General features: G+C 37.7%; 2 protein-coding genes across 5 annotated transcripts in view; both read right to left on the reverse strand.

The window, feature by feature from the left end:
- LOC306885916 (phosphatidylinositol-binding clathrin assembly protein-like) overlaps positions 1 to 13,091 on the reverse strand; it is a 65,226-nt gene extending 52,135 nt beyond the window's left edge. The window contains exon 1 of one of the 4 annotated variants that reach the window (XM_079442729.1): positions 11,693 to 13,039. In XM_079442729.1, the coding sequence (XP_079298855.1) occupies positions 11,693 to 11,822 (130 nt within the window). In that variant the 5' untranslated portion in view covers positions 11,823 to 13,039. Of the gene's footprint in view, positions 1 to 11,692 lie in introns of all 4 variants that reach the window. The other 3 variants (XM_079442728.1, XM_079442731.1, XM_079442730.1) reach the window with 3 other exon arrangements.
- A 4,463-nt stretch (positions 13,092 to 17,554) lies between these two features.
- Positions 17,555 to 23,001, reverse strand: LOC306886083 (ras-related protein Rab-38-like). Its single transcript, XM_079442956.1, has 3 exons — positions 22,432 to 23,001; positions 19,312 to 19,592; positions 17,555 to 19,203 (listed from the first exon to the last, which is right to left on the reverse strand). Exons 1-3 carry the CDS (start codon positions 22,622 to 22,624, stop codon positions 19,003 to 19,005), a joined length of 675 nt encoding a protein of 224 aa, XP_079299082.1. The 5' UTR covers positions 22,625 to 23,001; the 3' UTR covers positions 17,555 to 19,002.
- Positions 23,002 to 23,864: the final 863 nt, after the last annotated feature.

Raw genomic sequence — 23,864 nt, forward strand, 5'->3', positions numbered from 1 at the left:
CCCCCTTAATATTGTGGCAGATTTTTTCTCCGTGGTATCGAAAATGGTATCGAATATCGATATTTTTCAAGGTATCGTATCGAAGTTAGAAATTCCAGTATCGTGACAACACTACTGACTACAATTTTTGTCATGTAATCTGGAATCAGTAACGGATTACAATTTGTAAGTAATCTACCCAGCTCTGGCTATGAGACACTGCATATATAACAGCAATATTAACTCTATAGTATCAGTAATTTAAATGGAAGCATCAGCACCTTATTTAATTTTTTTAAGAGTGCATTCTTAAACATTTAGGCTGCCTAAACTATTAAATAGGCATTTCCCAGTCCAGTTAGAGCTACTTCTTCAGTCAGGTTAACACGTATGAATTTTACTACAAGTGCATAAGAAAATTCTACATGAAAAAACCAAGATACCAATAAAATGTCTAAAATGTGCATTAAAACATATACTGGTTTAATGTGGATACATTATTTGCATACAAAATGCTATAAATCACGTTCATACAATATTGGAATTACATCTCATCCTCACTGAACTCATAATTCCAATTTATAAACTCCGATTTGTACCACCTGACCAGCTTCAAAGGTAGAATAGTAGTTCTGATAATATTTTTGTTTACTATTAACCTACTGACTATTGTTAAATGCAGGGTAAGCGATTTCTGAAAGTCAATGTTGATCTTTGAAATCACCAAAGCAAACACACCCCTATACTCCAAAAGGGTCTCGCCCCTATTTTGATAGACATATACGTAGCCTACGCAACCCAGGCAACGATTAGTTCTGTGAAACATAAGCCGCTTTTCCACCGAAAATACCTGGAACAATATGTCCCAGGAACTTTTTTTTCCCCCAGACCTGTTGCTGTCTGCTGTTTCCATCGCAGTCTAAACTACAGAGAAGATTAGGCAAATAGTCTGGTGACTTAACGTTAGGTCTGCGCATGTTTCTCAATACAAAGTACGCAAATTTTGGACTTGCATCCTCGGTAGTTCGGACTTCACGAGTTAGACTCGGGAGTGTGAACTCCCACGGACGGAACGGACGGAAGTCCAGTAGTTCTGCAAAGAGTACTTGATAACATCTGACAGCTCGCCTGCAGTCTTCCTCACTGTATTTACAGACGAAACAAACACCACTGCCTCTTTTCGTTTTCATTTAAAAATATTAATAGCCGCAGAAATATAGTTCAGGGAACGTACATACATTACAATGAAACTAAATATTATATCAAACATTGCCCATTTTCATTTTAACATATTAATAGAACAATAGAATAAAGACCAAAGATTCCCTGTTAGATTTACCCAAAACAAATTATATCTTATGTTTAACCACTACACCAGCGGAAAATGTCAGAAGGACTAGCCGAGGTTATGCTCCTCTCTTCGGGATACATGAGCACTGATCGCCCGGTATTTGCGTGGAGCTCACTTCTCCGAAATCGGCGAAGCACATTTTCAAATAGGCGCCGTTTTTATACATAAACCACAGATTTGAGTTTTAAACAACTACATTCTCGCCTGAAATACACGCGTCCAGTGTAGGCAGACTTTAGCTGTTGCGGCACGCCGCATCCAGTGTAGACATGGTGTTACTCACCTATCGAGAAGAACCAAAGCAACCTCGGCTCCGATTACAGGCCTTCCGCTCCTTGAGTTGTCTCCAGCGCTGGAAAGCTGATCCGATATTTACACGGGTCCTACTTCTTGCCTTATCGTTCCGCAGACGTTTTCCCCTTTTGTTTTTTTCCACCATCTCTATCTTTCTGTCGCTCGGCTGTTCACTGAACGCTCTCTCCTCCATATCATGAGTAGACACGCCCCTTACTGCTGACTGGCTACAAGTTTGTTTTGGTACTCGGCCCTGACTCAGTTTTCTAAAACGTTTTTGAAAAATTGCTTACCCTGCCTTTAATTTCTTTAAGAAAGATTAAACTGAAAATAAATGCAAGACATACATTACAGTTTCATGGAGCAAGTGAATCAGATAGGGCTGCAACAACTAATCGATAAAATCGATTATTATCGATTATGAAAATCATCGACAACGATTCTCATTATCGATTAATCGGGTCTGCCCACAGTGCACGTCCAACTTCAGCTGGTTAGTCAAATTACGGCACTGAACAATGCATTTCTATGGACAAAATGCATCTAAAAATAGTGGACGAAACAGAAAGAGATTCTGCCGGAGAAGCACGTGATCTAAGCTGCCCAAAAAATGATAATTCTTTATTTTAAGCTTTAAGTTAATGCAAGAGTAATGGCTTGCCCTGTCAGGCGCTTTGACAGATGCGTGTGCGTCCTCAGCGCAAAAACGTTCAGTTTACGGTCATATCCTTATCTATAAATGCCACAAATTCACGCGAGCATTTCCATTTTTGCATAAAGGTCCGTCCTGACAGTCTGTGTTAAGTTTAAAATACCGAATGAGCGCCGGCGCGGCGGGGCGCGCGCACGCGCGTCAGACGGACAGAACAAAGTAGAGAGGGAGACAATTAATAGGCTTTTCAGCGCAAACATATCCACTGTGCTGAATTATCTGTTGTTGAAAGTTAATTTAAGGTTTAAAATAAATTAAAATATTTTATGAGAGTAGGAACTTTAAAGGGATAACAGCGTGTAATTGTCTGTCTGAATATAAACATGAGACGCTCCATAACGGCCTTTTACAGGATAAAGAAATGACGAGGTGACTGTGATCAAAGTAGTTCCTGCAGAACATTACTCTTACCTGTTGGTTAACACTGAGTTTGTGTTTTTATTCGTCTTTATTATTATCTTTATTATTTTAATTTTTAATAGAGGTTTAAACTATATTCAATTTTTACAATGCTTAACAAATTTATGTTCGTTTTTTAACAATGTGTTTATGTAAGGTTTGTGCCACTGCTGCTCTAAAGTAACAGTATTGGTGATAACCAAAATCATTTTTCGGCTTTCTGTACTGGTTAGTACTCCAATATGTGTAAGCTCTTTAGTAACAGTAGTAGGCTATTTTTAATGCTATAATATCATTATTGCTGTTATCTATGAAAGAAAACCAGAGCATTTATTTGAGTATTTTTTTTTCGCGATACCCAATTGCAGTCAAAAAGTACATAAACAATACCAGCAAGAATGCAAGCTGTTATGAGGCCATTTTTTATTATTATGTCCAATAAATGACAATAACATTTTTAAATGTAAATTTTTTTTGACAAATTTCTAAAATATGTTTTCTCTTTATTATGATAAGTGGTCTAATAAATTAAGCACTGTATGTTTTCATAGCATTCAGTTGTCACGTTTGTTTGAAGGACATTGGGCAGAATGTGGAATAGTGTTTTTTTTTTTGGTCAATATTTTTTTAATCCGATTAATCGAAAGAATAATCGGCCAACTAATCGATTATCAAAATAATCGTTAGTTGCAGCCCTAGAATCAGAGAACTAATATCTTGCTAAATAATATGACTGTTACTTGTATTGTATTGTGGTATCTTTTCAATTTACCGACCATTCATTTTGGTGTTAAAAGTGTCGTCATAGATATGCAAAATTCATAGTCCAAATTCCAAAGATGTAAACAGTAGAACGCCCAGTTTGGCAAGTGCAGTCAAGCAATTTTGTCACAGAAATGTATATTAGTAATAATAATAATAATAATAATAATAATAATAATAATAATACCAAATTTGTGTGTAAATTTACACTAAAATGTACGACTTGGATGGAAACCACTTTTGAGATGCGTACTTGACAAAAGCAAAGCAAACTGCTCAAAAGAAAGTAAAAACGCAGATTCTAGTTTCAAATACGATCAAATTAAATCATGACACAACATTGATACTAATCTTAAATGTTCTCTTTTACAATGCTTCTGAGAGTCACACACTGTGATCATAAAAGTGGATTCCCAGCGTAACTGAGAAAAGGTAGCGCTTCACACCACAGCCTTTAAATAGACTTTCTGACAGTCTTTCACTAAAACAGACAATCACACTTCCACTTTATCCCTTACAAACACACACACCTGCATGGCTCCATGCTGAGATGTGTGCATCGGTGCACGAAATGAGGTGCAGCGGTGAGAATCGAATCCGAGAGAAGAGGTGGAAGAAAACCGTGGCCCAGTGATGTCACTGCAGTGCAGCAAATGAAGAGGCTATGAGCGATGAGGTCACCCATCTTCACTCTGTCTGTGTCAAAGTCTTATTGTTAGACTGACAGACAACGAAACCCTTTGGAAACATCCATACCAGGCTGAGCCTGTCACCAGTTGGAGATGACAGAGGCTCAAAATATCCTTGGATTTGCAATGCACACGTCGCCGCCATAATTGGCCGGCAGAGACTGGTTTGGATTTAAAACCAGCTCTTTACAAGAATGAAAAATGAGCGAAATTACAAATTAAAGTGCTTTTGATTCAAAGCATGATTATTCTCTGCAGTGCCCACTGCCCGGGCTTACAAATTAATCAGGATTGAGCCTTGATGAGGCACAGGAAGTTTGGCAGGAAGCCTTTCTTGTGTGTGTGTGTGTGTGTGTGTGTACGAGGAAGTAAATTGACCAAGTGGCCTGACAGTCTGTCCAGCTGTCAACCAGAAGACCATAGCTGGTGCTCACCTCTGAACAGTCACAGCTGCCATGCTAATTACCTTTTCCAACACTACTAATCACTGACTCCAGGTCAGTCCTCCATGACCCCCTACTTCCAGGAGAACTGGCCCATAATGCACTAAATGTGGAGTGGGAACTAACATTTCAAAGTACTGCTATGGTTTATTGCACAAAGTCTCAGTCAAAAATCAATATTTTTATTTTCATAAGTATTTTTGGGAAAATATACTAACCAGCAGTCAGTGCAAGTCTGCAGAGTTTTTGTTCTACAACAAACATGCTGGAACTATAGTACACATCATAACGTAACTACTCTTTATGCTAGTTTTATGGCTCTACAATGAAGTAGCAAGTTCAGTATTTCTTAGGCAAAGTAGTGAAGTCCAATGAAGATGAATGAGAAGCTAGTTACTAAAAGATTGCAATTTCAGTTTTAATCACAATAACACAAAATTAAAATATGTATCATGATGTCAATATTTGTATTGCCAAACTGATTCCCACAACAGCAATGAGCATTTGAGCTTCTATCTCCCCAGAATTATTGTCATTGTATTAAAAGCAAAAACCATCCTAAAGGCCTTTCCACACTGAGCGCGATGCGAAAAGGCGAGGCGAATCGCCCGCGAATGTGGCTTTCACACCGAGTGCGAAACGAATTTTCGCCTTCTGCTAATTCACACCTGCACACCAAAGTTTTTTTCATTCATGTAGCGTATGATTCTCGTGTGGTTTACATCGTCCGCTGCTCAATATACAGCATTAAATTAAGATAAATAACTTGCGTTTCTTCATCAGAAACACAAAATATCCATAATGCTTACAATACATCTGAAATAATTAGACGTACAATTAGCATCACGCTACACTGAAAATGTAATTATTAAAGTTTTTGCTCAAACCCCACTTTAAATCATCATCAAGTGCTTGTAATAACTTCCGATTGTGATCTAAAATGGATTTTGATTCTATAATAGGCAGACATGCACTCTTTGCACGTTTTATATTGGACTGGTCACTTGTCATGTGTCATAAACATCCTTTATTGTTAAAATAAATACCATGAACTGCATAAAAACATATACAGAAAACCTCTCTCACAATTATAGGTCTATTTGCTTTCATATTTCATGTGTAGAAAAATATTTCTCTCTCTTTTTATATACACGGAAGGGCAAGAGATACGATTACATGATTGACAGGTCTAGATGAACAAGCTTTGACTCAAACACTCACGCTTGTGGAAGAAAATGGACGGTGCTCATCAGATCACATGATTCGGTGGAGAATTCATATGTTATTCTGTATAAAGAACATGTGAGAATAGTCGGTTCTTAAATACCAACAATAACAAGAACTCGGCATTCACTCTTCTCTCTTGCGGAAAAAGTCCTCTACGTCGATGTTTTTACGCTCGTGCTCAATACAGTCTTCTGAGCTTTTAACGCCATTGGTCGACCTTTTGGGTAACAGCAGTTGCTCTGGTCATGTGATGTAATGCTCAAATCTTATTGGACTGCCCGTGTTTTCGCTTTGTGAAACTCAAAAGATTCGTCGGACTGGATGAAAAAAAATCCATCGTGTGCGAAATTCGCTTCGCTTTTTCGCGCTCAGTGTGGAAAGGCCTTAAGATTCAAACTCTGAATCTGAAGGAACCACAAAATGGGTTTCAGAATAGTAATTAGGTAACAATGTAACCACTAGGCAATTTTTGTTGTGTGGTGTTTAGCCACGTTTACTGACAAGATGGAACTCCAGTGGAAGAGCATGAAAAGGTTTATTACAACAATAAAAAATAAAAAAAAATATCAAAAGGATAGTGGTTTCCTTTGTGGAAAAGCTGATCACTCAGATTAGAGGACCTCCAGACCTGTTGAGATTTTTCTCTATGCTCAAAAACAAATGCTAACCTCAATAACCTGCAGATAAGAACAGCAAACCGTTTTGAATTTAATGAGCGTGCAAAGTCTTTTATCGGCTAACCGCTTCAGCTAGCTTGAAGGAGAACGGCAAGGAGAATTCTTCTCCAAATAAACGTCTGTGTTCACTCTGTCTGGGGAACCTGGGACCTCTATTAAAAATAGCTGGGTTCCTTTTTGAGAGCTTGTTTGCTAAGTCTGTCTCTCTGCCTCCATTTCCTTCCCAGCTGTGTGTTGATGGCCTTGTTGCTGTGATTGCGAAGTGCTGGAAAAGGAAATTATGCTTATCTGGGGTCGGTTTGGTGGATGGTCATCTAACGTTCAAGCTGAGATGTGGTGAGACGAGGTCGGTCTTCGATCAGCACTCTGGGAACTTAAATGTGATGGTGACATTTTTGTAAAAGGGCCTATAAGGGATTCCTGAACAGTGAGTTCAGTGACACAGTTCTGTGGAATACCGCAGCCATTCCTCACATGTCATTCCCATATTTCTCCCTCTCTCTCTCTCTCTCTCTCTCTTTTTCAGCAGCACAGATTTGCAACTAATCAGCAACTTGGGAGCACAGCTTGAAAAATTCTGTAACGCTCTAGTCTATACTAAAAAGGACAAAAGAAAGACAAACAATCATATATAAGATCAGTCCACACTATTTCTCACACAGTCAGAGAAAATGTTAAGGCAATAAAAACTAGAAAAATCTAATTCAAGTTAAGCATGACTGCTGATGCATTAAGGTTGGTATAACTCATTAGTATAGGGACTAATTATCACTATTAACTAGTTGCTTATTAGCATGCCTATTATTAACAAACTGGTGTTTATTATTCTGCATGACCATATTCTACAATATTCCTAATCCTATCCAATATCTAAACTAAACTACCTTACTAATTATTAATCAGCAGCAAATTAGGAATTTGAGGCAAAAGTTGTAGTTAATGGTTTGTTAATAGCGAGAACTAGACCCTAAAATAAAGTGTGACCTATTGTCCAAATAGACATATTTAAATTAGAAATGGCAACTAGTTGTTTAGTGAAACCTATATTATTAAAGGCATATAACATTAAAAAAATATTTTATTGACATTTAATTTGTTATTATTATTACTATTTTATGTTTGATGCTTTAAAGAGAATTCATGTAAAGACAAGTTGAGAGGGTTTTAGCTTATGGAAAGTTTAATCGTTTTTATTTCATTTTTTGTCTAAATCCAAAATTTTAATAATTATTCTCAGATTTCAAACGGCCTATTTGGGTCTGTCTGTTTTTGTGAGGATAGTGATAGTTATGTATCTGAATTTGAGAATATGTAATTTTGTACATATGGCCATGAAGAAAAAAAAAGCTCTGCGAACTCTCTCCTCTGAGATGCGTCATAAATAAAGTCCCAGGTTTTGCAGAGGAGATGTCAGAATAGGAGCCAAGGGCTCCTATAAAGGTACAAAACAAGCTATCAAACAGAGCCAAAGGCCCTCAGCAACTATAAATAGGCCACATCAGCACTATAAGCGTGAGGGGTACAGAAGCAATGTGTCGTGCAGCATGTGTAAGCTCTCTTAAAGCGGTGCAGTTAAAAAAAAAGTCGCAAGTCGTGACGTATTGTCAAGTATGGTGACCCATGCTCGAAATTGGTGCTCTGCGTTTAACCCATCCAAGTGCACACACACAGCAGTGAGTAGTGAACAAATGCACACACACACACACACACACACACCGTGAACACACACCCGGAGCAGTGGGCAGCCATGCTGCAGCGCCCGGGGAGCAGTTGGGGGTTCGGTGCCTTGCTCAAGGGCACCTCAGTCGTGGTATTGAGGGTGGAGAGAGCGCTGGACATTCACTCCCCCCACCTACAATCCCTGCCGGCCGGGGACTCGAACCCACAACCTTTTGATTACGAGTCCGACTCTCTAACCATTAGGCCACGACTTCCCCAGTGTGAGGACAGTTGTGTCCTCACACTGAATGATGCTCAGCAAACACTGATCAACTGCTTCTCCTTCCTAAAAAACACCATTACTGAATACTGTACTTCAAAGGCATCCTCTTTTATCAGTTTAAGTCGATTTCTCCTTCCTTGCTTCAAGCAATACTACATCCATCATCCACAAAATTACAATGAGTTCATAAGTAAAAGCTACTTATCTGTGGAGCAGTTTGCTCTTGCAGAGCTGATGGCTGTAAACAGTGGACCAAGCATACGGAAGGCTAATCTGTATTCTGAAAGGCTGGGTGATATTTCCCCAGACATGTTTGAGAATGGCTGTTTTGTCTTTGCTGCACAGAATCATTTCAGCTGTCTGGTTCAAAATCAGCAGCACTTCACCTTTAACCCTGACACACTCCAGATTGCTGCTAGTTGAATAGTCTCAAGATTATTGACTACGGCTGTAAAGTCTGGTTTAGGCATGTGCACAACTATACATTCAATCAATCAGTCTGGTGGGTTTACTGAAAGACTTCAAGAAGTCCCATACGATAATTACGCTGATTCTTCGGCTTCTCTTAAACAAGTTTTAGGAACTCTCCTAAACAAGAGTTTTTGAGTTCAAAGATAGCTAGAGGGCAAGCTATAGAATGGAATAGAATGCAAGGATTTTGTGTTTAACCTGACACCTGACATTTTTAACCTGTGTGTCATGAGAATGCAACACTTGTGACAAGGCACTCAAAAAAAATAACACTAGATGCAACAGCCAAAGATACAACGCCTTACAATAAGAGAAGAGCTAAAATACATAAATATATATAATGTATTTCTAAGAACATTATAAAACTACTCAACTTTTTATCAAATTTAACCCACTTAGGCAAAATTAATACAGTTTGTTTTTATTCAGTATTTAAGGAGCATGTAAGGAGTATTTTAGGAGGATATTTTGCTCACTCCCTACTAATAGTTTGAAATAGCGGTCAAAATTATAATGCTACAAACCTTGCAGACTTTACCAACTGTTTCCCAGGGAACTGATCAAATCTAGTGCAACCTGACATCCCAAATTTACATTAAAACAAGATAGAATCTGTTTACTATAGACAGCCTTTGTCATTTTTGTGTGAAATATTGATCAAGAGGACCCGTAAATGGCCATAAAGCTGTGTAATTTTTGTATCAATCTGGAAACAGTTCCCCAGTTCGTTTATTTGTTAGAATGTAAGACTGAGCACAGATTTCAGTTCAGTACAATAAGGCTCAAGTGTCCCACTCACTGCTTCCGAAGAGGTCAGAGTGCAAAATCTGTTTGTTGACTCAGTAAAAATCTCACTGCTGTTTGCACAGAACAGGAAAGTGAATGCAAACTGGACAAAACTAAATAATAAAAGATAGAGCCTTCAAAAGAGAAAGAAAAAATGCCATATCTACTTTTTTGTCAGCCATCTAAATTTCCAGTCTGACAGACTGCTTTAGCCAAAATGAAAAAGCAATGGATAAACACAGGGCTTATTCTAAGCTACGATAAATAACAGGGATGCACTGATATTAAAAATATGGCTGATAATTCTTTTAAAGTTATGGCATATAACTAATAAATAATTGAATACTATTTTGTCTAAATAAAACAAACAAGTCATGCAATAATGTACAGCATTAAAAAAAGTTTTTTTTTTTAGGTTTTCTGAAGATTACATTTAACAGTGTTACTCAAACATGTTTTGAAGGAGTAACTTTAAATGAACAATCTATATTAAAAACTGATACTGCCAATATCAACCACTATCAGCAAGCATTAAAAAAAACATCTAATCTCAGCCAACAACCAATATGCTCCTAATGCATAATTATGACGTATGTCTTCTTTATAACACGAAAGCAAAACAACATATGTCAGTCAGGCTTCTGATATTTCCCAATTCTAAGAACCGGTTTAAGCAAGTAATGCTTCTGGATAATAACACTTCTCTGCTTTGACCAAAAAGAGGAAGTGAGCAACACTTGACCTTCAGTAATTCTGTGTTGAGTTACAGCTACGAAAAACATTGTGTTATGCAGTGTTTTCAAGATTAAACCAGAAGCACTGAAGCTGGCTGCTCAGCACACTCTGCTGCTAGGCCGCATAACAGGTGGCTGATACAGGAAACAAATCCAGACTAAACATGAAGCTGTGTTCTGCAAACATAGATGAATCAGACACACAAACACAACAACCCAATCAGACGTTATCATTTTCATGGCTGCAAGTAAGTCAGGGGTTTTACGGTGCCGAAGCAGCCAGACTCCCACAGTCTAATAACAAATCCCTAGATCAGTGCTTCCCAAACCTGTCCTGGAGGACCCCCTGCCCTGCACATTTTGTATGTCTCCCAAATCAGACACACCCAATTTAGTTCTTGCAGTCTCTACTAACGAGCTGACGAGCAGAATCAGGTGTGTTAGATAAGGGAGACATACAAAAGGTGCAGGGCAGGGGGGCCTCCAGGACAGGTTTGGGAAGCACTGCCCTAGACGAAGAGTATTTTGCTCCTAGATGCATTTATGTTCAGTATATCAGATATAAGTGGTCCAATTATTTCTCAAAATACAACAAAAAATTCGTTATGTTGTAACACTGCCTATGCGAGGATGAAACTGACATGCTGCATTCTGCATTAACTCTGCTTTTGTCAAAAGAATCAATGACTCAATGATTCACTGCACAAACGCTTGTATTGCCCTTCACCGCTCCCACACCGTCTCGGCGATGACTATTAAAGAGGGATCACACAAGACATGAAGACATTACGCACAACACAAGACTTCAAACACGATGCATCACAAACCTTGACAGCTGCGTTCACTGATTGAAGCCGGAGCAGCCGCTTATTATGAAGCAGATATTAATAGATTGAGGTTGATTGCATGGTGACATAGCCTCCACAACACTGCTGAATTAACACATACAGCATTATAGAAAACAAATTGAATGGGCCAGGAATCTAGTGAATGACTGTATACTGCCCACGTTACAATAGCATCAGCTCCTCGAACTGACCGTGTCCAAAGACAGATCAGCATCACAAGCACGTTCCAATTCATCACTGGTGTCCAGACAGCTGAGGATGCGCAAGGCTAGTGGAACTGCATGCCAGGGATGCAGTAAGACTTTGAGCTTTTAAAAAGCACTCTGAAATACCTGCGCAGAGACCGTGAATAAAAATATAAAAATTTGGCATACTCACAATCGAGGTGTTTCTTTTTGGGTCCACTGACTTCATGCGTTGTGGCCTTGCAGACGGCTTTGCTGATGGCTGACCCAGTCATGCTGTGCTGGGCCGCTGCAATGCGATCTGTGATGGACTGTCCTGACATTTTTATTCAACTCTGAGATACGAAAAAATGACCGCTAAACTTGACCTGGTCTCGCTGCAAAGGTGTATTTCCACGATTTTACAAAAATACACTAACTCGATACAAACTGTTGAGTTTTATACGTTTCAAACCAGCCACCGAGTCAACTGGCACTAATTCATACACTTGTAGCAAAAAAAGGAAGGAAAACTGGACCTAACTAGTAAAAATGTCACAACTAGATATGCCGTAACTAATTTGATGGGGCGAACTGAGCTTTTGTTAGCTAATATTACTAATACAACGTTGGCACCAAGAGCAGATACTGGAAATATTGAAGTCTGAAGATACAAAACAACTGTTGGAAAATGTCATAGCTATCAGTCAGGCCAGCTCAAAGGATTCAGGCAGAAAATATCACCTGTCAGTCAGCTTGAGCCTCAACAATACAGACCTTTTAAAAGAAAACAAACTGGATATGGGAAGCACCGACAGACTAGCTTGAGATTAGATAGGCAAATCTATTCTGTGGTTTTTCCTGCCTTTATAAACCTACTATTATACTGGCACCAAAACCTAACCAGTCAAGAACTCGGACAGGTTTGCTTGCGTGAAATATGCATAGACATACAAACCAAACCCTATGAGAGACTTGGCAAAGAGACGGCAAGAAAGCTGGATTAACTTAAAAATGTAACTATACCGGTAACAATACAAGGGTATTATGTAACCAATCTATTTAGGCGACTTATCTAATCGACAACCTAAACTATCTGCCCAGCCAGCTGAGTAGATAAATCACATCTGAGCTTGAACTAGCGCTCCAGCTTTCTTATGTTAGACAACTAACGTTAACGTTACTAGCAAAACAATCCCGCGCGAGCCTAAGCGATTCCTAGATGACACATAATATTCAAAAAGAATGGTAAATATTGTTAAAAACAAGTCCAGCACACATCCCGACGAGGACAGCTGAAAGTGTCCGGCTCAAGTTGGACTCCAGCCCGGTGAGCCAGCGCGTCTAACCGGATGCCTGGTTCGTTTCCCTTCCGTCCCGCTCAAAGTCTCCCTTTAGTCCGCGAGAACGACACGGTTCCGCCTGTGAGGAGACCGATAGACGTCGAGTTGCTCGGGACTGAAAGAGGGGTGGTGTAGCTGTAAACCCCCCGTCTGACGCCGCGTCTGTGGCTGTGGTTTGAACTGTCAGCTCTACGTTATTCCGGTTTGCTAAAGAATGCGCTGGCGGAGCCGTTCAGGACAAAATGGCTTCGCTGTGATCAGGTGAACGAAAAGCTGGAGTTTGATTGGGCGGGAGCAAATGGCGTGCACGCGCTCGTGGGAAATAGCATTACTTGGACTCTTGTTGTGATTCTTTTTAGACAGACGATCCATAAATCATCTGCCCCTGGAGATTTCATAAAATGAAAGTAGATTAAGTAGATTTAATGTTTTGTGCAAGGATCAAAATGAACCAATCAGAGCTATTCGTGGTCCAACAGTGAGACTAGAGTGTGCAATGTGCCTGTTGAAATATTTTTGGAAAATATATTCAATTTATTCAATATATTTAATTATTTAGATTTTGAAATGAATGATAACTAGTATTAATCACGTAAGGGTTTTACTGTATTATAATAGTATTAGCCTATATAATTTATATATTGCACATAGGCCTAACTGTAAAAATTTGATGTTTTAATTTTGCATTGAAGTAGGCTATAAATATTTTCTCAGAAATGCTTATGACTCAGTCACTCAACCTGTTTTTATGTGACTAGCCTATATGTCTGAATGTCAACATTCAGCTGTTTCAGAACCACAAGAAAGCTTTCAGATGTCTTTGCCCTTGTCTATTCACATGTGAATGACTGGCTGACTTGTGCTTTTCACCGTGTTATGACACCTGATGCATGAAGCAAAATGAAGATCAGAAACAATCAGTGCCCACCAGGATGAGTCCTTTTCTTTGTTTAATGCCCAATTAGAGAAGTGAGAATATGCCCCAAATACCATTTGATCTGTTAATGAAACACTAATTTTAAAATATGTAATTAAAAGACACTATAAGTATATTAAAATAACATATTCCACAAATGCCATCAAATAACAGACAATAGATGAACAAACATTTCACACATTTTGCTACAAATCTTTATTTCTATATTAAATGTATGCATAGGCCTAGTAGAATGTAGTGGATAACAGTGAACAAGTAAATTATTGAAGTGTTAAAACATGTACATAACCCTGAATTGAAAAAAAAAACTGGCTTTCTCTAAAGTATTAAAACCCAGTGTGTCAAACATGAGGTAAGCAAAAGAAAATGTTTCAGAGGGGAAGTACAACATTTAAACACACCTCTCTGTATGAGGAAGTGGTTTAAAGAGCAAAACCACAATGGTGTCAAGCCTTGACTTCATTTGGGAGGAGCATGAGAACATGTCTCATTTTAGAAACGTTTTTATTTGTAAATAGCTCATTTGAACTTGTGTCACATATGGCTATAGTCTACTTAAAAACTGACGACACTCTAACTGTATGTCAGTGAACTCTGAGGTTATGATTAACAAAGACACAACAATTGTGTAAGTAAACCTGTGTTTTTTCATCATTGTCAAAATTACTATCAAATTACTAAAAACATATTCATGGTGTGATATCCATATGCACAAAGACAATGCATTTACAATGAACATTAATATGTTTGACACTGGAAAACACACTATATTAAACTGATCTACAAAAAGTATTTCTATAACATCTAAAGTAGTCCAGCATATAACATAGTTAGGTGATCTGAACTGATGTGACAGCCCCATCTAGAGGAAAACAGATGCAACTATTTCCATGGCAACTAGATCCAGCAGTAGCCCTTGGCAACAGTTTCTGCAACTGACTGATCACTTCCTCAGGGAGCATCCTACTTAATTAAACAAGAGATGTTGACATGAAAATAATACAATATGGTTCAAATTCTGCTGATAAATGTAATAGAAAGTTGCATTAGATGACTTTATTCTAAAAAAAACGATTCTGGATCATTAGATCATTAAAAATAACTCAAATCTGTGGCCCAAAAAATTAGAAAATTTGGTTTCAAATGGCTTCATAATTTTTTTACCTTGTTTTTACAAAAGCTCTTAATACATTCATTTAAAGTACATTGTGTGGTACTGCACAGGATTTGTGATTTCTCTTGACTGACAGAGCATCCAAAGCCTGCTAAAATGGTTTACTCCTCCCTCTCCTTTGGTCAACACTTGCGTAATACATATAGTCAAATGCTTGTCTCCGTAGATGCTAAATTAATACTTTTACAGTCAGGCTTTGGAGCTGTGAATTTCACATTTGCAAGCAGTCATTTAGCAGAAGCTTTTATCTCAAGTGAGTAACAAGCGATAAGCGATTTATTATACAAATTCTATCTTACATTTTAAACATTCTGATGTCCTTTAGATGACCCTTCAACTCTGTTACATGAATGAAAAAAGTGTGATTTATATTTAAGTATTTCATAAGGAACATGGGAACATAAAAACATGGGATATTCCTCAACCAATGTGTAATACTTAAATACAAAAGAGAGGGATATACACACATCCAAAACATCTTCAACAGGTGCACGGCCGAAATGAAAAACTGCACCAAAAATCTGCACTGTTCAACTAAAATAAAACAATAACACTTTAATCAGAGATTTTAAGTGATCTCTGACTGAAACATTGCTGTTTTATTTTGAAAATAACAAGAATAGTTGACCAGATTTTCACTGGTTTCAACCATATTATTTAAATACGGCAAAGCCTTGTGAACGCCTGAACACTGATGTCTATTTAACCACTCAAGAAGACCAACATAAGTGCTTGAACACACATACCAATCCACACTCTCTTTCAAACAAAAGCTGCTATCACACCACTCCTGACATGCTCTCATCTTCAGGTCCAACAACTACAGGCTGGCAGCAGCCGGTGCAAATGTACCGCAGCACACAGAGGTAAACACTGCCGGACAGTCCCACAGTCAGAGCCAGCAGGATCAGACTCAGGTACGATGGCCCAGGTTGGTAAGCAAATTCGGTGAGAATGTCACTGTCCATTACTGCAGGTAGTTCAGAGTTCTGGGCTGGTAAATTGAGAAGAGATGAGCTGTTAGTTTTATTTAGCAATTTATTTATTAGACAAATCATAGCATCACATATTTACATACTGCTGTGAAATAACCTTTACCTGTCAGTTTGTGTACTATATTGCACATCGTGTGTATATTTTCCAAAAATGCAACTACAAAATGTCCACCAGCCACAATAAAGTATCTAATTAATATATTTTAAAAGGCTAAGGCCATCTTCTTTTGTATATTGTAGGCTATAACATGCATGTACCGTATTGTGTACTGTGTAGTAGGCTACTGTTTAGAGATAGTATATGTAAAAATAGAGAAATTAATTTTATGTTTTCAATGTTTGGTCTTTTTAATTTTATGCCACCCTAAAATCTACTGAAACAATCTACTAATTAACACCTCTATCAAATATAAAAGATAGCCTACACAGTTAATAAACAAACAGTATGCTACAACTATTTAAAAAAAACTGTTTCAGGATACCACTAATTATTAATTAACTGTTAAATATTAATAAATAGAGAGCAAGACAGCTGGCTGTCTAATAAAAGGCAGTAATAAACACACCATATGAACAATATTTTATAAGAATGAGGATCCAAGGCAGTATACCTGAAATCAATGGAAAAATAAACAGAAGCAGCATTTCTGTATCCATCCACAGCATTATGGAGACTTTACCGCTGGGCTGTATCATCTTTCGAAAACACAGCAAAACATGTTTTTATACATTTCAAATTACTTTTGATGAACCCTTTCTGTCATAACGTTTCTTTTAAGTGTGCTACGTACCAAAATATCTGCTCAAACTTGATTTCAGGAAAACATCTTGCACCTCTTCCCGGGTTTTTTTTTTTTTTTTTTTCAAAGGTGACTTGGTCCCGACAGTCGTTAACCTTTCGATAAGCACGAAAGCCGGTAACAGTTTGCTGTCCAACGCACTTTTACGGAATTCCCTTTGATCGTTTCCGCAACGACGAAGCGCCGTAACATTATCGCATTCTTCTCCTGGAGTGTCGAAGGAGCAAATATCCTCGTCGCTCCCCTATTCACCTTCCCCCACCACAATATAGGCTACCTGTAAAGCGTTCGCCGGGGATGCTCTCAGAACTACAATTACTGCCCAAAGCTGGAAATACAGTACTTTTATAGGCGTGAAATAATGCTCTCTCTCTCTGTCATTAGCCCGTGCAGCTCACCCCAATAGTGTTCCAAATGATAACATGTGCAATTACCTCTCAAAACCATGCATCTTCCGCCTTCATCACATAACGCTTGAATGAAATCAGGCCTCAGTTGTGCATAGCATTGAATTTGTTTGTAATGTTCCCAAGTTTCCCTTTTTTCTGAGGGTTCTTCTGAAGTGACGTCTGAGTCATTGCACGAAATGGGCCAATTTCCATTTTAAAATGTGTTTTATTTCTTAGATTTTAAACATTGTATCACTGGAAGATTATGTTTGCCAATTATAATTTATAATAATTGATAGCTCTGATATTTTAACCAGTTGTTTGCTGTTTAAAATGGTAAGTAGGCTGACTATTTAAAAAAAAAAACACACAACTTCAAATCTTTTTAATATTATGTCCAATGAAATCAAAATATATCAAATAATTACATACCTTTTAATTACTGTACTATTTATTATTATTATTATATAAAAATGTTTACATGTTAATACAGCAAGGCTGGACATGAAAAAAGAGAAAAAACATAGTAAAGGTTGAAACTTTTCATTATTCATGCCACTGCATACACATATGTTCAGTGACACAAAAGGCCATTTCTTTTTTTGCTGAAACATTTAATTGTCACATATAAATTGCCATAAAATTATTCATCATCATGTCTGATGAATAAAATGTAGGCTTAGTAAAGGTCACTGTTAGACACGCTCCATGTGGCATACTCTTAAAGACCACTTAAGCAGTCCAACAAGCAAAGAGAAATAAAAAATGTACATATGATTACTGTATTGTGAGATGTTAAATTATAGCTACAAGATAAATGCAATTTTACAGATAGAGTTACACAGTCCAAAACACCTGTTCAAATCATGTCAAAAAGTGAAGCCTATTTAGTAAGAGAGCTATGGGGATCCATAAATTATGGGCAGCGAAGCATGGCTGGTAGGTGCTGAAGAAAAACCTTTGCAAGTCAGACAAAACAGACGTGGTGCAAAATTACTGCTGTGAGCAGACAGTAAGCATATGGGTCATGATATAAAAAAACACTCAAACATCCAGAGACACATTTAAACACTAGGCACGCACCTCCTCAGTGTCAGCCGAGACACTTCTGCGCAATTACTTGTCTGATGCTAATGCTTTCATTTTTTTTGCATACGTACATACGCGCACACACACATTACACTTGACTGTGTGAATCCACTGCTGATTATTCACACTAATGGAATTCATTTTGTGTGCTGGCACATGACTGCTTAACTTTGAATTGAAGTCGCTATCATTTCAAGATCTTACATAATCCTTGATCCTTGATATAAACCTTATATACAAAATAAATATTTATTTTTTTCTTTTGTATCAGCTATTATGTGTAAAAATGGTCATGTGCAGGCGTATCTCTAAAGTAAAAACATAGTTGGATCAGATATGCTTGTCTTCTGAGGTCTGCATTTATCTTAAGTTGATAATGGACTATTTAACTGCGTTTTTAGGGCTTCAAGTATCGTGTGCAAGCTTGCTGTCTACTGTTTAAAATAGCACACCCTACGCGATCACAAATGCATGCACACATTTTTAGGAGGCAAATGTCAAGGCAAATGTGCGCACACTGCTCTTCTGCTGCAGTATAACCACAAGAGCCTTATTTAGTTGCAAGTATATAACATTAAGTATTTATCAGAGAAAACTCTGTGTAAACGCTGCATGTTTTATTGATGACATTGTTGTTTTGGTATGTGTAAATGTAAGTGCATATAAGTGTTAAGGCTTCATGGTCTTGTCTTTGCCGCAACGTCTTACATCAGCACAATCTGAAGGGCCAACAAAGGGTGTGACCGTTCTCTCTCTTTTTCTCTCTATATTTTTCTTTCCCTCTCTGTTCAGTGTTCCTATAATTCACTGTGGGGTTTTCTGCTGGACTGGAATGTTGTACAGACAGAACATCTAGATTCACTGCGCTCTTTTAGGTTATAATCAAAAGCAGGGAGGATCAGTACACTAGGGTCTGATTCCACAGGAACAGCCTCCCTGTCAATGGCCATTATATTTTCTACAAGACACATGATGGCAGCATCAATGTTTGTGTTGTCCTGTTAAAAATAGGAAAATATAATATGAATAGAAATGTATTTTCAAAGAGGCATCTAGTCATCAGCTATAGGGTATTATAATAAAATATATAGCCTATAATTTAGTACCTTCGCAGACGTCTCATACCACCCCACAAAACCATGGTCCCTGGAGAAATTGTCGAGTTTGGGCTGTTTGGAACATAAACCATGTCTCTGTTGGTCGCACTTGTTGGCCAGCAGGACAACTGGTAGGGAATGCCCATTGCCAAGGGCAACTTTAGAATCAAGATCTTTTTTCCATTTCAACACAGCTTGGAAGGTGGAAGCACGAGTCATGTCAAAAACCACCAGCGCCCCAACAGCCTCTCGGTAGTACACACGTGTCATGTTTCCATACCTCTCTTGTCCTGAGAAAAAACAGGAAAAAAAAGTGTAAGATAGTTTCTGTGTATGTTATTTAAAGGAATAGTTCACTCGAAAGTAAAAATTAGCTTAAAGTGTACTCACATTCAGGCCATCCAAAGATGTAGATAAGTTTGATTCTTTATATGACCAGATTTTGAGAAATTTAGCATTACATCACTTGCTTACTAATGGATCTCTAATGCAGAGAATGGGTGCCGTCAGAAGGAGAGTTCAAACAGCTGATAAAACACCACAATAATCCACTCCAGTCCATTAATTAATGTACTGTGAAGTGGAAAACTGCATATTTGTAAGAAACACATCCAACATTTTAACTTTAAACCACCGCTTCTATTATCTATAATGCTTCTTCCAGTTAAAAAAATGCTTTTTCCCTGTTGTCCTCTCAACAAATCCACCGACCGATATTTGTTTAGAACTATTTTCGCTTATAACGGTATACGATGTACTATGCATATTTTTTCTAATTTAGTCAAGATCATTTTTTCTCTGGAGAAAGCAAAATTATGGATATAGGCTTGAAGCAATGTTTTGAAATTAAATTATTGCTTTGAAATTAAATGGATTACTTGTGTATTATTGTGATGCTTTTATTGGCTGTTTGAACTCACTTTCTGAAGGCACCGATTCACTGCAGAGGATTGGTGTGCAAAATCTGTTCAGACGAAGAGACAAGCTCATCTACATCTTGGATGACTTTAAGTCATTGTTGTTCCCTTGTTGTACTGGTCTTGAATATTTTCACAGTATTTTTCTTTCCTTAGAATGACTAAACTTAGAATTGAACTTGAACACACTACTCAGGCATTCAGAATTGTGCATGGATTCCTTGACTGCAGACAACATACACATCTTCCCTTATAACAAATGACATGTGCCTGACCACACTGGAAAAGCAAAATCTTTAAGCTCTTTTATAAAATCTGTCAGAGCAGACAGATGCATTTCCATTTGAACACAGTTCACACTTTGTCCAGTCATGCTGATGGGACGCCTATAGTAATGTGATGACAGTATAGTACAGTATTTTTCTACACACATTTTCGGCAGAAAGACACATTATTCTAGCTAACTCATTAAATTTAAATTAATATACAGTATTACTCACATACAACTTCAGATGGACATATTATCCCTATACTGCAATAATTACAAACACAAACTGTAATCATTGCCTAACATGTTTATTATGTCTGAAAAACTGTTAACTTAACTGGATATATCTTGAATTGAATTGAATCATACAATATTATGTCAATAAATGTTCTTAGCTAGTCTGGAAATGTTTTAATTTTGATATGACACAATCATTCACAGTATGATCTACAGTACACTAGCTTCAATGTTTACCAACAGTACTGCATTGTTTCCAACTCTTGCATCAACATACATTTTAATCCTGATTTCATAGCACCAAATAGAAAAAGACATGACCGGGTTGGCAAGGTTTTACAATGAGAACAGTTCTTTTGTGGAGGATCTTAAATGGACCTAACCCCTTTTAAGGCATTATCATGGCAAATATTAAGGCGAACTAAGGCCAATTATACTTTCACAGCTAATATTCAGGGTTCACACTCGAGTACCTTGAAATTCGATTTGTATGAGGTCCTGCGTGAGGTCATAAAACTACTGCGTTCAATTAGGGATGACTGTCATGCAATCTTCCAGATATTCGGAGTTAAATTCAAGCTCAGGGGCACAGGAGCCACTCATAACACAGTCAATAACTATGCTAATAGAAACCTTTATTTTAATATTTCAAGTTTTTGTTCATTTAACATTATTTTTGTTATCGTAAACCTGAAAAATAAAAATATCTCTATCTCTAGTTTTTCAAATTATGTATATATATCTCTGAGTTTTCCAATCTGTTGGCCATGTTGAATTAAATGCACTGTGGGAATGTTTTGTCCTGGAGCTGGTGTGTTTTGTGTGTGCGTGAGAGTGAGAGGTAAAGTGTTTTTAGTGTTTTCCACCAGTAGGTGATGTGAGGACCTTCACATAAGACCAATATAAGCACGAGACCAGTGAATATAAACACGAGACACACATTCCTGTCCCTGTGCTTCAGTTTATTCAGAGTATAAACACAAAGAGGGATTCATACCGTCACATACACCAGCTGAGAGCAGGAAAATCTCAAACAAGGCATGTTATGGACTCGATGACATTGTTCAAGCCAAGTGTGTGATTATTTTTCCAAGGAAAAATATTATGTGGTGCATTTCCACTGTGGACGGTCAATAAAAACATTAGTGAAACTGAAGGTTAGAAGGTTAGAAAGGTCTGATATTATATTATTTTGTAAATACTGTAAAATGTTTTTATCTTTTTATCTAAACAGTTTTGGTTCCATCTATTTAATGTGTCACAAAACTTAATTTGTACTGTATTTTTGTTTTTTAATTTCATCAGTAGGCTAAATATAAAGTCAAAGTGTTAGTGTATTACTGCAGATTTTGGCACCACATTGATTGTAGGCTATATTTAAGACAACTAATTAAACTTGACTTAAACAGCTGCCTTTTATGTAAAAATGTATATGGGTAGCTGACAGATATCATGGGCGCCACGATCTTTTAGTGTTTGAGTTTGAGGTCCAAATTGGTATGGATAATAGCTATTATACAAGAATCAGAAAATGTTGTGTGGAATAGTTTCAGACGCGGTACGGCACGTCATAGCCTTTCGCTTGAAGGCTCCTCTCAGCTACCCATATGCTCATTTATTTACATAAGCCTTTTTAGATAAAGCAGTGACAATCATTAACATTGCAGGCAAAGACAAGGAACTATATACATAACTTAAGTAACTGACCTGCGATGTCCCACAACTGCAGTCGAATGACTGTCTGGTGATCCCAATTCAGGACTTTCAGTGCAAAATCTACACCGATAGTCGCGCGGTAATGTTGAGAAAAAACCTGATGCACATAACGCTTTATGATGGAAGTCTTCCCCACACCCAAATCTCCAATGACAAGGACTTTGAGTAACCGCTCCTGCTGCATTTCAGCGGTCTAGAGTACATGACACTTACCCAAAAGAAAGGACGCTTTTGTTTTACGTAAAATTAAAGTCGTGCTGGGCGGATTCTTGCTGCGGATCGTAAAAATGTCAAACAAAGCGAAAAAAAATTCACTGCGTTTTGTTGGAGTTGAGGGCGCGCGCCTTACATCTGTCAAATACTGCTATTTCTTCAAGAAGTGAGAAGTTTCGCACTTCATTTGCCTGACTAACTTTTCACCTCGCTGTCGAGTCATTCAAACCAAATACTGCTGAACGTGTTGATCATCACAGTCTGCCTATAACTGAACTTTAGGACTGGAGATTTTAGTCCAGAATAAACTACAACTCCCGTCCTACTGGTTAGAGGGTTCGTCTCCTCGTAAAACTTGAAATAGATGGCGCACTAGAAATATAAATATAATGTATTTATAGAAAATGTATAGCAAAGCTTAGTAAAACTAGAGGAAGTTTACCCAAAAAGGAATATGCCTATAGGCTACTACTTTATTGTTAGCCGCTCTAAATGTACATTTATCAAAACAATATTTAAAATAATTTAAATGTAATACTGAAACACATTATTCGTTTAGACGATTTTTTGAAGTGGGATAGATCAACAAGAAAAGTGGGACCGTTTTCAATTAAACCCAAAATGATATAGCCTAGTCAAACATTCAAATCTGGCACTTTTAAAGTAGTATAGGCCTATTATCGATCTATAGTCTATATGTAAAAATCAGTACGCCTATGTTCCCCAAGATCAGCATAAAGTTATGTATGAAACAACATCAGTGAGTCAACGGAAGAAAGCACTGAAATATGTCATGTCTGTGCTGCTATTAGGAGGATTGTGGTTCAGGTGCTGATGCGGGATGAGTCAGGCTATATGATGCTTCCATTTCATCAGCGCAAAACATCCAAACATCTCTCCATCTTCCAAGCGTGGATCAAAACATGACAGGCATAAACCATCTTTGACTTTTACGCGACTTTGATCCAGGCACGGATCATTTCAACAACACGCCGACTCATCTTTAGCATCATCTAAGCAAAATACACGGCGCTGTTTGGTTTGCACCTGTTTGTTTGTTTCTGTAGAGACGAATGTTTTGTTTATTATTCGGTATGTTATGTAAATAGTTTATATCCGTCGTTTCATCCAGCGGTTTCTAAAGAGGCTTCAATCCTTTAAAGATTATGGAATCTGCCGTTTGGTAGCTTTGAACCGACCAAACAAAAACA

This window comes from Barbus barbus, assembly GCF_936440315.1.
Source record: "Barbus barbus genome assembly, chromosome: 2".
Taxonomy (NCBI): Eukaryota; Metazoa; Chordata; class Actinopteri; order Cypriniformes; family Cyprinidae; genus Barbus; species Barbus barbus.

What these genes read in the sequence shown, in the direction of transcription:
- LOC306886083 (XM_079442956.1), bottom strand. Translation starts at nt 22,624, where the DNA reads ATGCAGCAGGAGCGGTTACTCAAAGTCCTTGTCATTGGAGATTTGGGT. An exon ending in GCAGTTGTGGGACATCGCAG is followed by an intron (nt 19,593 to 22,431) that starts GTCAGTTACTTA and finishes GTTTTTTCTCAG; the next exon opens with GACAAGAGAGGTATGGAAAC. An exon ending in GGTATGAGACGTCTGCGAAG is followed by an intron (nt 19,204 to 19,311) that starts GTACTAAATTAT and finishes TATTTTTAACAG; the next exon opens with GACAACACAAACATTGATGC.